General features: G+C 43.7%; 1 protein-coding gene across 1 annotated transcript in view; it reads left to right on the forward strand.

The window, feature by feature from the left end:
- Positions 1 to 259: 259 nt before the first annotated feature.
- The window catches only part of CCDC60 (coiled-coil domain containing 60), a 207,597-nt gene continuing 194,643 nt past the window's right edge, over positions 260 to 13,213 (forward strand). The window contains exon 1 of the mRNA XM_023212476.1: positions 260 to 813. Coding sequence (XP_023068244.1) covers positions 724 to 813 — 90 coding nt within the window. The 5' untranslated portion in view covers positions 260 to 723. The remainder of the gene's footprint in view (positions 814 to 13,213) is intronic.

Here is a 13,213-nt window from a genome sequence, read left to right on the forward strand (position 1 = left end):
GCAGTTTGAAAGGAAGGAGTTGCTTGTAGTTAGGCAGAGAGAAAGGGTATGGTCCTCAGGCCCGAAAAGAAAAACCAATTTGTTTAAAGAATGCAGCTCCCGTGGCAGCCGGCTGCTCTGAGCCGGCGTCCCAGCAACCTGGGGGAGTTCACGATCCCCACGACACCGCCCCCACCAATTCCAGCCAATGAGGAAGCCCTCCTCCGCGTCCCGTAGCCAAGCAACTGGGTGCCCCCCACTCCCCCGCCCCGCGGTTGGCAGTTGCCGACTTTCCCGCAGTGCGCTAAACCCCTCTTTGGGGCCGCCTTAGTTCTCGACCACTCTTGGAGGATGGGATCTGGGAGCCCCTCCACGGGACCCCTCTCACACTTTGTCACTGGAATTTTATTTTATTTTTTTTAGTTCATATTTTATTTTGCTTATAGAAGAGAAAGATACCCCTTCTGAAGAGGGGGAAGCTTACAGAAGTTTGTAACCTTTCAAAAAGTAAATAATTGCAGGCTCACCTGATTCTGCCCTACCCGGACTTCCTTATCCCGTCTGTGGAAGACCCAGGTGCTTTCTCATTACTCCTCACGGAAACCGCTTTGGAATTTCTGTAATTGGGACTTGGGGATCAGGGAGAAGCTGCCGAAACCTCTCATACCAGTGACTACTGAAGTAGAAGATTCTGGAAAAATCCTTGCCTTGGGGACACAGGCTGAAGCCTGAAGGATTTTTAAGATGACCAAGGTTCCAGCCACCAAGAAACTTCAGAGTTCCCCCAACGCGGGGGCTGTCCGGCCCTTTTATGCCTCGGAGAACCTAAGGCAGGTAAGTCTTCCCTCTTGCTGAAACCAATCATATTTTAGAGAACAAGTGAAATAGGAATTAGCCTCAAGACCAACAAGGAACAGGGGGAGAAAGGAGAGTCATGGTTGGTGTAATTAAATTGTCGAGACACATCCCTATTGCTGTCAATGGTCGGTTTCTCTTAAAGAATGAAAACGCGAACCAGAGCAGTGAGCTGGGCCATCCTATTAGCCAGTAATTCCAAAATGATGGAATAAATCAGCAGTGACACTGTAGAACATCAGAAAAAAAATCAGATGAATTGTAGGTTTGCCGTTCACAGAACTTACTCTCAGAGATCTGCCGGTCTCCAGAAACAGGCATATCCCCTCTCTTTGTGGAGAGCTTGCAGAGGGTCAACTTTTGAGGTTCGAAGGCTAGGTTTGCCATTCACCAGCTGTGTGACTTTAGACAAGTTAATTGCTTCGCGTCTCTGAGACTTTATTTCCTTGTGTCTATGAAATTAGAACAGCAACATCAACTAGGCAGAAGCAGTGTGAGGACTAAATGAAATAAGCTATGAAAACTGTCCACTGTGATGTTAACGCTGGATAATGTGTTTATGGGACATGAAACGGTGTTGTTGATTTTAAAAACAAAGAACAATCGATGGGTGCTGAATGACTGAGGTTAATAGTTCCTGTTTTTAAATAACCATTAATGGGTAAGCACAACTGTAAGTGTGCATTTGTTCTTGTACCCTCAAACCCCACTTTGCATGGATTGGCCAAGCTCAGCAATGCTGGTCCACTCTGGTGCATCCACAAGGCACACTTGTGGCTCACAGTCATGCCCCAGGAAGGAGGGCCTGGCGGGTGGTCCGTCCATGAAGGAGAGCTTAAAACTCACAAGGGCTCTCCATGTGGTCCAAAATGTTCCCAAGCTGCGCTTCTCTAAGGCTCAACCTATCTCTGTGCACTCCTCATTACTCAGCCCTCTTAGCAAGACCACTCTGCAAGATACAATCTTTTTCCATCTCCTTTCATCTCAAAATACCACACAGAAAGATGTTCAATCTAGAGCAGCCCCCTCTGGGACTGAACTTTCCAGTATAGCAGTGGGGGAATGAATGACGCAAAGAATGAAGAGGGAAATGAACACTTCAATAGGGAGGGTGAGCATCAGGGCAGGAGCAGCAGACAGAATCACCCTGGGTTTGGATGTGCCTCTTCACAGCCCTGTGGCCTTGGGCAAGTTGCAGAACTTCTCTGCTTCAGTGCTGCCATCTGCAAAACGGAAATATCATAGAGTTTCCTCATCGGATTGCTGTGAGCATTAAATGAGTTAATGTACGCCAAAAGCTATGAGCACAGTTCCTGACATATAGTAAGCACACTTTAGGTTTTAGTTATATTGTTATTTCATTTATTTAGTAAAGATTTATTGAACCCCTGTTAGGTGCTAAACACTTGCTCTAGTTAAAAATGAGACTCGCTTTCAAGAATCTCACAATCTATAGTGTGTATGCTTGGGATGGGGAGTAAAAGAGATAAGAAACATTGTTATAATGCAGGTTGATTAATGATGTGTGGAGGAAGTATCAGAGGGTGTTGTGGGAGCCAAGAAAAGGGACAGCTAATTTAGATTCACGCGTGCGTGTGTGTGTATTTGTGTGTGTGTGTCTGCATGTTGGATTTTGGGAAAAACAAGCCACTGTACTCAAATAAATGCAATAGAGTTTTTCATCCTACCATAGAGAGATGTAGAGAGTGGAGGAAGATGTAGAAGTTGAAATGATCATCTCTTTCATGGGAGGAGGGTAGTGGGACTCAGGGAGGTCAAGTGATAGGAAGAAGGCTTCCAGGGAACTGTTGGATAGACCAAGGCTTCTGGCCCAAGAGCTTCACTGAAATCCTTCTGCACCCCTCTCTACTTTCTAGGAAATAATGAAGACGCCAGGGGGTTCCTAGCTCACATTCAAAAGATCGTGCCTTTAGGAATTTCAAGGTTTTAAAGCTATAGTAAAGCATTAATTAAACTAATCTAGGGTCACTAGAAAGTGACAAGCCACAAGGAAATACGTAGAGATCAGGATTGATGTCTGGGGTAAACCAAACAACTAATAATTGCAGTCATGATCATGATGATGATGATATTTGGCACGTATTGAGTATGCATGCATCATGTGCCACGTATTGAACTCAAAAAACTCTTAAGTGTGATATTTTCAGAACCTTCTACAATCCTTCAAGCTATGAACTGTTACCTCCTCATGAGATGGCAACACTGAGGTTCAGAGAGGACAGGTCCCTTACCCAAGGACACCCAATGGGCAAGGAACAGAACTGGGATTTGAATTCGGGTCGTCTGGCTCTGAGCACAAGCTCTCTCCATCTCACCATTCTAGTCAAGCTGTGATAAATGGTTGTTCTGTTCAATGTGCCCAGCACCACAGGGGCTAGAAAAATAAGGTGTAAGACACAATCATTGGCTTCAAATAGCTTCCAGGTTTGTTTGGAGGAGGAAAGGGAATGACACCTAAAAATAGCATCACAAAATGCCAGGCGTCCTGGTAAGTGTCCAGTGAGGAAGAATATGAGGAGTGGCCTCTCCTGGAGGAAGGTGTGGGTTCACTGGCCGCGTGGTAATATTAAGAGTCCCCTGCCTGCTAGTATAATGAATGACTTTGGAAAAAACCTCAAAAGGGTCTCGAAGCCCTCTGAACTGGCCGTTTTCCTTTCCCACAGGGTTGGAGGTTGCTATATCCTAATGAATATTCCACTGGCAACTGCCTTGTACAGGATCTTCATGATTTTTTTTTTTTAACTGAAGGAATATAAAAAACATATGCAAATCCTCGGTTTGAAAGTCTTTTGTTAAAGAAACCGTCTAGCTTGCCCGTATGTTGGGCCCCCTAATCTGCTTAGGGAGTCTCTTTTCCCTTTGTTTCCCAAGGAAGCAGAAGAAGTCTAATGAGATCAGACACGGGGGAGGGGAGAGGCAGATTGTGTATAGGATTACCATGGACCCATGATTTCTGCCTTGGAAAAGGCTGAAAAAGAGAGGTGCTTAGAACATCCCCCTTTATGTTCTAGAATGAGAACTCAAAAGCAGCATTTGACAAAATCTGTAAAGGTTTGCAATCCTCTATACAAGCTCCATCTCTTAGAACCTGAACTTCCTACCTTGTTGTCATTAAAAACCCAGAGAGAAAAGAAGCATCCCTAATTTGGGCAGATCCTGAAACTTCCAGGAACCATTCTGGGTGCCCTGCTCATATCCTAGCTTTTAGTTATTAAAGGAGCAGATTCTGCCAGGCACAGGGGCTCATGTCTATTATCTCAACACTTTGGGGGGCCGAGGCAGGAGGATCACTTGAGCCCAGGAGTTTGAGACCAGCCTGGGTACTATAGTGAGACCCCATCTCCACAAAAATTTAAAAAAAAAAAAAAAACTGGCCAAGTGTGGTAGCATATGCCTATGGTCCCAGCTTCTCGGGAGGCTGAAGCAGGAGGCTTGCTTGAGCCCAGGAGGTCAAGGCTGCAGTGAGCTGTGATTGTGCCACTATACTCTAGCCAGGGTGACAGAGCGAGATCCTGTCTCAGTAAATCAACCAACCAATAAAAGAGCATATTCTTCAGCAAACTCTGTGGGTTCGAACCCCAATACTGCCACTTACTAGGTTGTGTGACCTTGGGCTACTCACTTCCTCTCTGTGCCTCAGTTTGCTGCTCTGTGAAACAAGTGTATCACATTTTATCTAATCTAAGAAGCCTTCCATTTCCAGATGCATCACCATTTTCTTGTGCTGCTAAAAAAGAAAACTCAACAAATTAAACTATCACCTGTTTCAATTATGTATCCCAGTTTCAGAGGTATTGGAATGCAGAAAGAAAAGGTGCATCTCAGAATAGATGAAATACATGTAAAAATGCTTCCCCATCAAAGGAGTGCTGTGGGAATTAGAGGAGTTAATGTGGGTAATGCTGTTAGAACAGAGCCTGGTATAAAGTAAATACCATTAAATGGTAGCCACCATTATGGCATTGTTTAATCCTTTCAACAACTCTATAATAGAGGTATCGTTAATAAGCTTTAGTACCTAGGTAGACTGGGGCTTGAAGATCCCCAGGGTCTAGTTCTCTGCTGAGAGGTAAGTTGGCAGGTACCTGAAGAAGGGGACTAACCAGACAGAATCCCAGGTATGGAAAAGATCTGGGCCTGACAGTCTCCATCCTTCCTGCCACCCCACCCCCTGCCCCCCACCCCCAAATGATGAGGATGGATGTCTCCAGAGACACTCTTGGAAGCCCAGTCCAGCATACACCCAGCTGGGCTGCCTGGAGTCAGAAAAGGAGAACCAACATATTTGAGAAACATTTTCCCCAACAAGAGAAACCTTGACTCCCAGCACAATACGTTTCCACCGCAAACATAAAATGATTTTCCTCCTTGTCCAAATAGAAGAAACTGTGACCTGAAGAGATAAATGCTGGGCTGTGGTGAGTCTTTGGTTTTTGTTAAAGGTGACGTCAGTGCTCAGTGATCTCTCTGGCCTCTAATCACTGAGACCACTCCCCCTGCGTGGAATCACTGATTACCCTGAAAAAATAAAACAAAATAAAATATCTAACAACAACTTGAGATTCAGTTCTAAAGAATCTCGGCTGGCTGTACCTCCATTTTTATATCGTTCATGACTTAAGCCAGGAAAAGAACAATGAGGGAGAAGGGACTCTTTTCTCTTTCCAAGGGGTTCTTCTAGCTCCATTGCTACTGCATGAGATAAATTGCAGAATTCATGCTTTTTGTTTAGGTGGTTTGTTTGGGTTTTTTTGTTTTGTTTTGTTATTTTTGTGGCCTAATGCTTTGGACAGGCAATGCTTGCCTTAGTGAATCTTGCTGTGTCTAATTGCATAGCCATGTGACAGTCGGCTCCTTTCTGTGATAAATCAGGATGCAGGGAAGGACTGTGTTCATTACCTCCTGACACGGGAAAAGCGATTGGCACTCTTCATGCTGTGCAAAATGAAGCAGGCTATTTGTCCCATCTGCAAATAGGCAGCTGCTCCGCAGGGAGAGGGAAGGGTGGGAAAGGAGTGAAGAAATGATCCAAGAGTCTCATTGATGGGATAATAAGCTTTGTAATTAGTTAGAAGCTCTGCCTTTGAAGTCAGGCAAAGGTGGGTTCAAATCCTCTTTCTGACACTCTAGTGTGAGTTTCTGGTAAATGGGGTTGAAGAACAATAAGATCTATGGCACAGATGTTTTGGAAGGATGAAATAAAATAATGCATGTGAAATACTGAGCGCAATACCCAGTTAGCCTCCAGTAAGTGGTTACAGTGGTCATTATTGTTGCTTGTGCTCCTCTCCCTTCTCTGATTGGACATGAGTGCTACCATGACTGTTTTGAAGATATGCCTAACCCAGAAATGAAGTCTAGAGGAACCTGAGTATTAACTGTAAAGTCACATAGTGAGGTCCATCATTAATGAGGCCAGGCCCCAGCTTAAGGGTAGAAGGGAAGAAGCAGGTCCAAAGATATTTTTAGAGTTGGTATGAGAATATATTTGCATGAGAGATGCAATGTGTTAGTTGTGGAGAAGGGGGTGCTCCTGAGCATGGTTTGAGTCCCTTGGATTTACCTCTCAGCTCAGTCCCATTATTCATGTTTTAATCCCATAGAGAGCCAAAGGGTAGTGAGGAAAAAGGAAAAGGAAAACACCATATATCAATTAGGGTTGTTTTTGGCTGCAAGTAAGAGAAAAACTGAAAAGCAGTGAAGTAAATAAATAGGAATTTATTTTTCTCATGTGAGAAGTCTGGAGGTGGATAGCTGCTGGCATTGGCTCAAGAGCTCACTAGCATCAGGCTGGCAAGGCCTTTTCCCTCATGGTCACAAAATGACTGTCCCAGGTCCAGGCATCACATCCATATTCCAGCAGAAAGAGGAAAAAGTAGAGAGGAAAAGCTATGTTCGTCCCTTTTATGAGGCAAACAGAAGCTTTCCAAGAACCTTCCTGACCTTTTTTCTCTATTTCTAATTTTCCAGAACAGCATCACCTCTCTTTTCTAGCAGTAAGAATGTCTGGGAAAGTATGGATCTAACATGAGTATGGAAAGCAGGGGCAAGGAAGCGATGGTGATATCGAAGATGAGTACTGGATTGACTATTCAGCAGTGACTTGCACAAATGATTTCACAAAAACTCAAATAATAGGGATCCCAAGCCATGCATTGACAGAGGGTAACCTAAAAAAGAGAGTCATCCCTATCTCCTACCCTACACAACAACTGCTTAGGAATCTCAAGGGCAGTTTTCCATAGTAGTACCCATCAAAGAGCTACAGGGGTGAGGGAAAAAGTAGAGTTCCCCCAGTGGGAACATTTATTCACTCAACTAACATGTACTGAGTTCCAAGTGTGTGCCAAGCATGGTTATAGGTGGTGGGGACACAGAAGTGAATAAAGAAAATCAAATGAGACACTCTGGACACTCTGAAAAATGTAGGGAGAATAACACGAGCATGGATCTAAACAAATGGAATGTATGCCATCTTTATTCCTGTGACCCCCATCTGTTTCCACTGTTTGGTGAGGCTTAAGGAAATTCTGGTTAGATAAGCCTTTGCACAACTGTGGAAAGAAACTTATTCTTGACTTCCTTTCAACATCTCCACAGCCTCCAAAGACTCAGCCATCAGCTGTTACATTGAAAAGCTGCAAACATTCATATGGAGTTCAGTGGCAAATAGCACTTCCATAAAATCTGACAGAAGCCAATTAAACCTTTCTTGGACTGAATAAACCAACACATTTTTTCTCAGAGATATTTCTGACAGCTAAATTCAAAATCATAATCATCATAATGGGATACCTTCTATCATGAGATGGTGGCATTTTCCCTTCCAAATTCCTGTTTTCAAACTCTGCTGAGAAAATTCCTTGCGGGGCTCAATTTTGATCTAATGTATTTCTGCCTAAATTGGAATTTATGCAATCGGTAGTTTTATTTAATAACTTGAAAATTAGCCACGTCTGGCAATCGGCTTTCAAGCCTGGAAATGCCTCGGGGTTTCTGGATTTCACAAAGCGGGGAGATTATGCAACTGGGACAGATTCTGGGATAGGTTCAGCATTGTCAGGGGTTTCGTGGTGGGCTGTAGATCAGGGGCAGAATGGACAGAGATTATCCCCCCATTGCAGCCTGGTCCATGATCAGGGTCATCTTTTGAGGTATATATTGAGCACCTCCCGTGTGACAGATGTTTTGAGGGCGCTAAAATGCAGCAGACTTGTGGTCTTCTCCCAAGGAACCCACAGTTCTGTTGGAAAGAACATTTATAAATAACTATGAATCAAGATGGTGCATAACAACTACCAAAAGAAAGGCAAACTATATATATGTGAGTTTGAGGTAGAAACAAGTTCTATCATGGAAAGACAGGTGCAGTGAAGCCATCTGAATCTTGAATGTTGGCTGGATATAGACTTAGGGTGGTACTAGACACTGAGCCAAACCTAGAACTCATTTTCTAATACATCAGGGAGGAAGGGAGGGGGGCGTATTCCCATTCTTCTGCAAAAGCCAAGTTCTTTCTTGGTATCCTGTCTGACAAAATGTTCCCTCACAGAGCTCCAGTAGATCACTCTTTTCACACTCTCCCTCTCCATACACAAAGTTACCCAAGTTTCTGTCCCAAAGGGTTGTCAAATTAGGGAGGACTTTGCCCCCATGAACTCCCACTAAAGCTTTAAATAATGGGAAATATCTAGTGTGTTACTTCTCTCCAGGCTTTGTGTTTCAGCAGAGTTTCTCAAATTTGGCACTGTTGAACATTTGAGGCCAGATACGCTATCCCTTGCATTGCAGGGTGTGAAGCAGCTTTCCTGGCCTCTCCCTATTAGATGACAGTCACAGCCTCCCCATGGTGACAACCAAAAACATCTCAGTATTGCCAAATGTCCTCAGGGGGCAAGACAATTCACAGCTGAGAATCACCAGCAGAAGGATACTGAAGTCTTGACTACCCTTGCCCAGTCGAATGCCTATCTGATGGTAAAACCTTCCCCATCTAAATGATGCCGTCATGTACCCAGTTGTTCAAGTAGAAACCCAAGCTTCTTCTATGACCTCTGCCTTTTCATCACCCCATATGTCCAATTAACTGCCACAGGGTGGGTGTTCAGTGGATGCTGCCTCCTTCCCCAAGGTTACTACCTGGTCCATAGCACCATTATTTATTGCCAGGACCATCCCATTGGCCCCATAACTATACTTTTTACCTTCCATCTGACCCATTGTCTTTCCATGCAAGTGTGATACTGTCATTCCCCTTGTTAAAACAATTCAATGACCGTCTATTGTCCTCACAATGAAGATGAATATCTTTAACGAAGTTTAAAAGTCTCTGCATGATCTGGCCGATGGCAGGTTCTTCAGCCTCATCTTTCATCGTTTGGTCACCACTAAGGAGACACACTAGTTTTGGAATTTCTGCCTGATATCTTCCTCCTCCTCTTAGAACATTCTCTCTCTCTCTTTCTCTCTCTCTCTCTCTCTCTCACACACACACACACACACACACACACACACACACACACAATCTCTCCTACATCTTTCAGTGTCAGCTTAAATGTCATTTCTTTTGAGAAGACTTCCCTGGCCACCACCTCCCAATCCAAGTCACATGCTTCTTTTGCACCATAAAATTCATCTTTGTAATACTATCTTCCCTAGGAAACTATAAGCTCCTCCAGAGCAAGAAACGTGGTAGCTTTTTTGTTGTTACCACCTTGGTATCCCACAGGACCTGCCACATAGTAGATGTACAACTGAGACTTGGATGAGTAGGATCTTTCTAGTGCTCTCTTGTCTCATAAGCAGCCATTAATTACATAACATTAAAGCCAAACCAACCCTGCTTAGACAAAAAAAGGAAGCCAGGCACAGTGACTAACACCTGTAATCCCAGCACTTTGGGAAGCCAAGGCAGGTGGATTATGAGGTCAGGAGTTCGAGACCAGCCTGATCAACATGCTGAAACTCCATCTTTACTAAAAATACAAAAATTAGCCAGGCATGGTGGCGTGAACCTGTAATCCCAGCTTCTCAGGAGGCTGAGGCAGGAGAATTGCTTGAACCCGGGAGGTGGAGGTTGCAGTGAGCCCAGATCATGCCACTGCACTCCAGCCTGGGTGACAGAGTGAGACTCCATCTAAAAAAAAAAAAGAGAGAGAGAGAGACAGAAAATGGAGCCTGCAGTTTAGATGGGACATAGAGAGGGAATAGCTTGGAGCTACCTCTCAAGACCTCCCCTCAACCAGTCAAATTGTTATTGGTTTTTCATGGCAATACCTTTCCAGAAATTTGCATGCTGGTGGAGCAGGCATAGCCCTTACCTGGAATTTAGAGACCTGGTTCCCAACTCTTTCACTATCTGGCTGTATGACTTTCTGTTTAGTTGTTTTTGTTTGTTTGTTTGTTTTGAGACAGTCTCACTCTGTCACCCTGGCTGGAGTGCAGTGGCACGATCTCAGTTCAATTCAATCTCCACCCCCCAGGTTCAAGGGATTCTCTTTTCTCAGCCTCCCAAATAGTTGGGATTACAGGCACATGCCACCATGCCTAGCTGATATTGGGGTTTTTTTGTATTTTTAGTAGAGATGGAGTTTTGCCATATTGCCCAGGCTGGTCCTGAACTCCTTGGCTCAAAAGATCTACCCACCTCAGCCTCCCAAAGTGCTGAGATTACAGACGTGGGCCACTGCACCTGGTCTGGCTGTATGACTTTGGACAAATCACTTAACCTCTTTGATTTATTTGTCTTCATCTGAAGAAGCAGGGAATCTTAACCTGGAAATTGCTAGGCTCCCTTGATGGCACGTGAAAAAAAAAAAAGTGACTACCACTTACTGAGCATCTATTTTGCACCAATTGCTTTGCATATATTATTAAAATGAACTCTTCAATCCAGTGTGGCAAGTGCTATCATGACATCTAATCTCTACTTGTAGAGATGAGGAAACTGAGGCTTGAAGAAATTTTGCAACCTTCCCAGAGACACCAGAGAAGCAGGTGGTGGAGTTAGGATTTGAATCCAGGACCAAATAACTGCAGAAAGCCTGTGGTCTTAAGATGAGCCTGGTAGGTTGCAGTAAGAAGGGGCAAGTATATCTCTAAAAGGGGCAGCTATTGGTGCAATTTTTAAAGAATATATTTTAAAAGTCTCTGGAAGAAAGGGGGAAGTGCCAGTTTTAGCTGTAGGCAATGCAAACAAGAATGTGACTGTGCCCGTGACCACAGACAAGGATATTTGCATTTTCTTGAGCTTTTCCTAAAATATGCTAGCAGGTTTCTGCCAGAAAAAAACACAGCTAAGGATGAGAAAAAAAGGGGAAAAAAACCTGCATGTGGCTTAGACTCATCTTTCTTTCTTTCTTTTTCCCTTTTTCTTTTTTTATTTATTTTTTATTTTATTTTATTTTATTTGTTTTGAGACGGAGTCTTACTCTGTCGCCGAGGCTGGAGTGCAATGGTGCGATCTAGGCTCACTCCAGCCTCTGCCTCCTGGGTTCAGGTGATTCTCCTGCCTCAGCCTCCTGAGTAGCTGGGGTTACAGGCACACCCCACCATGCCCAGCTAATTTTTGTATTTTTAGTAGGGATGGGGTTTCACCACGTTGGTCAAGATGGTGTCGAACTCCTGACCTCGTGATCCACCCGCCTCAGCCTCTCAAAGTGCTGGGATTACAGGCATAAGCCACTGTGCCTGGCCTAGACTCATCTTTCTAAATAATGTTCATTTCAATGAAGATTTATAAGCCATTTCTAATTAGAGTCACCTTTCTAAGAAAGGCATATTTTGATCCCCAGTCAATATACTGCCAAGACCTGCTAGATAAAACGGAGAGAAAAACAGGCCCAACCACCGAGAGATGAGGCTCTGGGGTATGTGTGGCTGAAATGCTGATACTTGTAAATAGCTTAATTGGGTTGAATAATTTGAGTAAATATCAAGTTAAATGGATTCACTCTGAATCCAAGCTCTGACACACTGAAATTTTTATTTTCTCCAAAACAAATGCTGTATCATAATTGCCTGTTTATTTTTCTGATCTCACCACTAGACTTGTAGCTCCTTGAGGAAAGTAACCATGTGTTTCTCATGATTCTATCCTAGCGCCTTGCACAGGGGCTGGTACTGGCAAAATGTTCAATATTCTCTAGTCTCTCTTCTCAGGACCAAGGATAGTTCCACACAGTGAGGCAACGCATTCCTTAGGCAACTGGAAATTCCATTTGGGCAAGGCCTACAAATGTTTTATTACTATATTCCCAGTACATGCTGCGTGCCCCATAAATACGAATACCATTCTAATACTTGCTATGTAACCTTGGGCAAGTTACTCTCTTTGCCTCAGTTTCCCTCTCCTCCATACAAAAATAATAACAGTTCCTGCCGCATCGGGTTGTTGGGAGGATCAGGGATAGCCCCAGGCAGGTAGTAAGTGCTCACAAAATGTTATCTCTTAATATTCTCACTTCAAAATCAAAGCCAATGGCTCCCAAATATCAAGAATTAAAACATTTAAATACTGACATTTCCAGAGATGACAATTCTTATGCTGATCATTTTTATGCATTCAGGAAAAGGCAGCCAAAACGTTAACATGACTAAAATGTTTCACTTCTAAGAGCCCTTGAAGAAAATGCCCAAAAGGCAATTAGCACATGACTGTCGCCTGTGTTGCTATTACTTATTAGCTGATCCCATCCTCTGCTAATCAAACTGCTTCTTTGGTATTTTTAGACCTCTTAAAAGAGGCTCCTCAAAACTCAGGAAGCAATGCTTGTTGGCAGGTACCAAGGAATTTGAGATGCCATGAATACGGCATTCTCGTAGGGAATGTGAGAATGGTGGGAGCATTCTGCAGGGTCTTTTAGAACGCGAGTAAGCAGTTTGGATACTTCCTTAACCCTAACTAGCCTCCTCACCTTTTCACTTCCTGCCCCAACCAACAAACAGCCCTCCCAGTCCCCTTTTCCTTGCGTTCTATGGCTCAGGATTTAAATTACCCCAGTAAAAGCACAGTTCTTGAATTTCCTTCATTAAACAGACAAACTCTAGCCAGAACTGGTTGAGTTAGCACCTGGATCATGGGCTCATTCTGGGTTTTGAGTCCCAGTTCTGATGTTGTTTGCCTGCTCTGTGACCTTACACTACCCATTTCACTTTTCTGATGCTGAAGGCTCTCACCTGTAATTGAATCTTGTGAAGATTCAAGATAATGTTCGTAAGGACTGAGTCCAAAATAATAGCTAAGGTTGATTTGTGATTGACATTTTTCAATGCTTTTGATATTTTATGTACATCCCAACCATCCCCGTGTTCTGGTGTATATAATGCCAAATTGGCTCTTTTGTCCAGAAAAAGATGG

This window comes from Piliocolobus tephrosceles, chromosome 10 (genome assembly GCF_002776525.5).
Source record: "Piliocolobus tephrosceles isolate RC106 chromosome 10, ASM277652v3, whole genome shotgun sequence".
NCBI classification, from domain to species: domain Eukaryota; kingdom Metazoa; phylum Chordata; class Mammalia; order Primates; family Cercopithecidae; genus Piliocolobus; species Piliocolobus tephrosceles.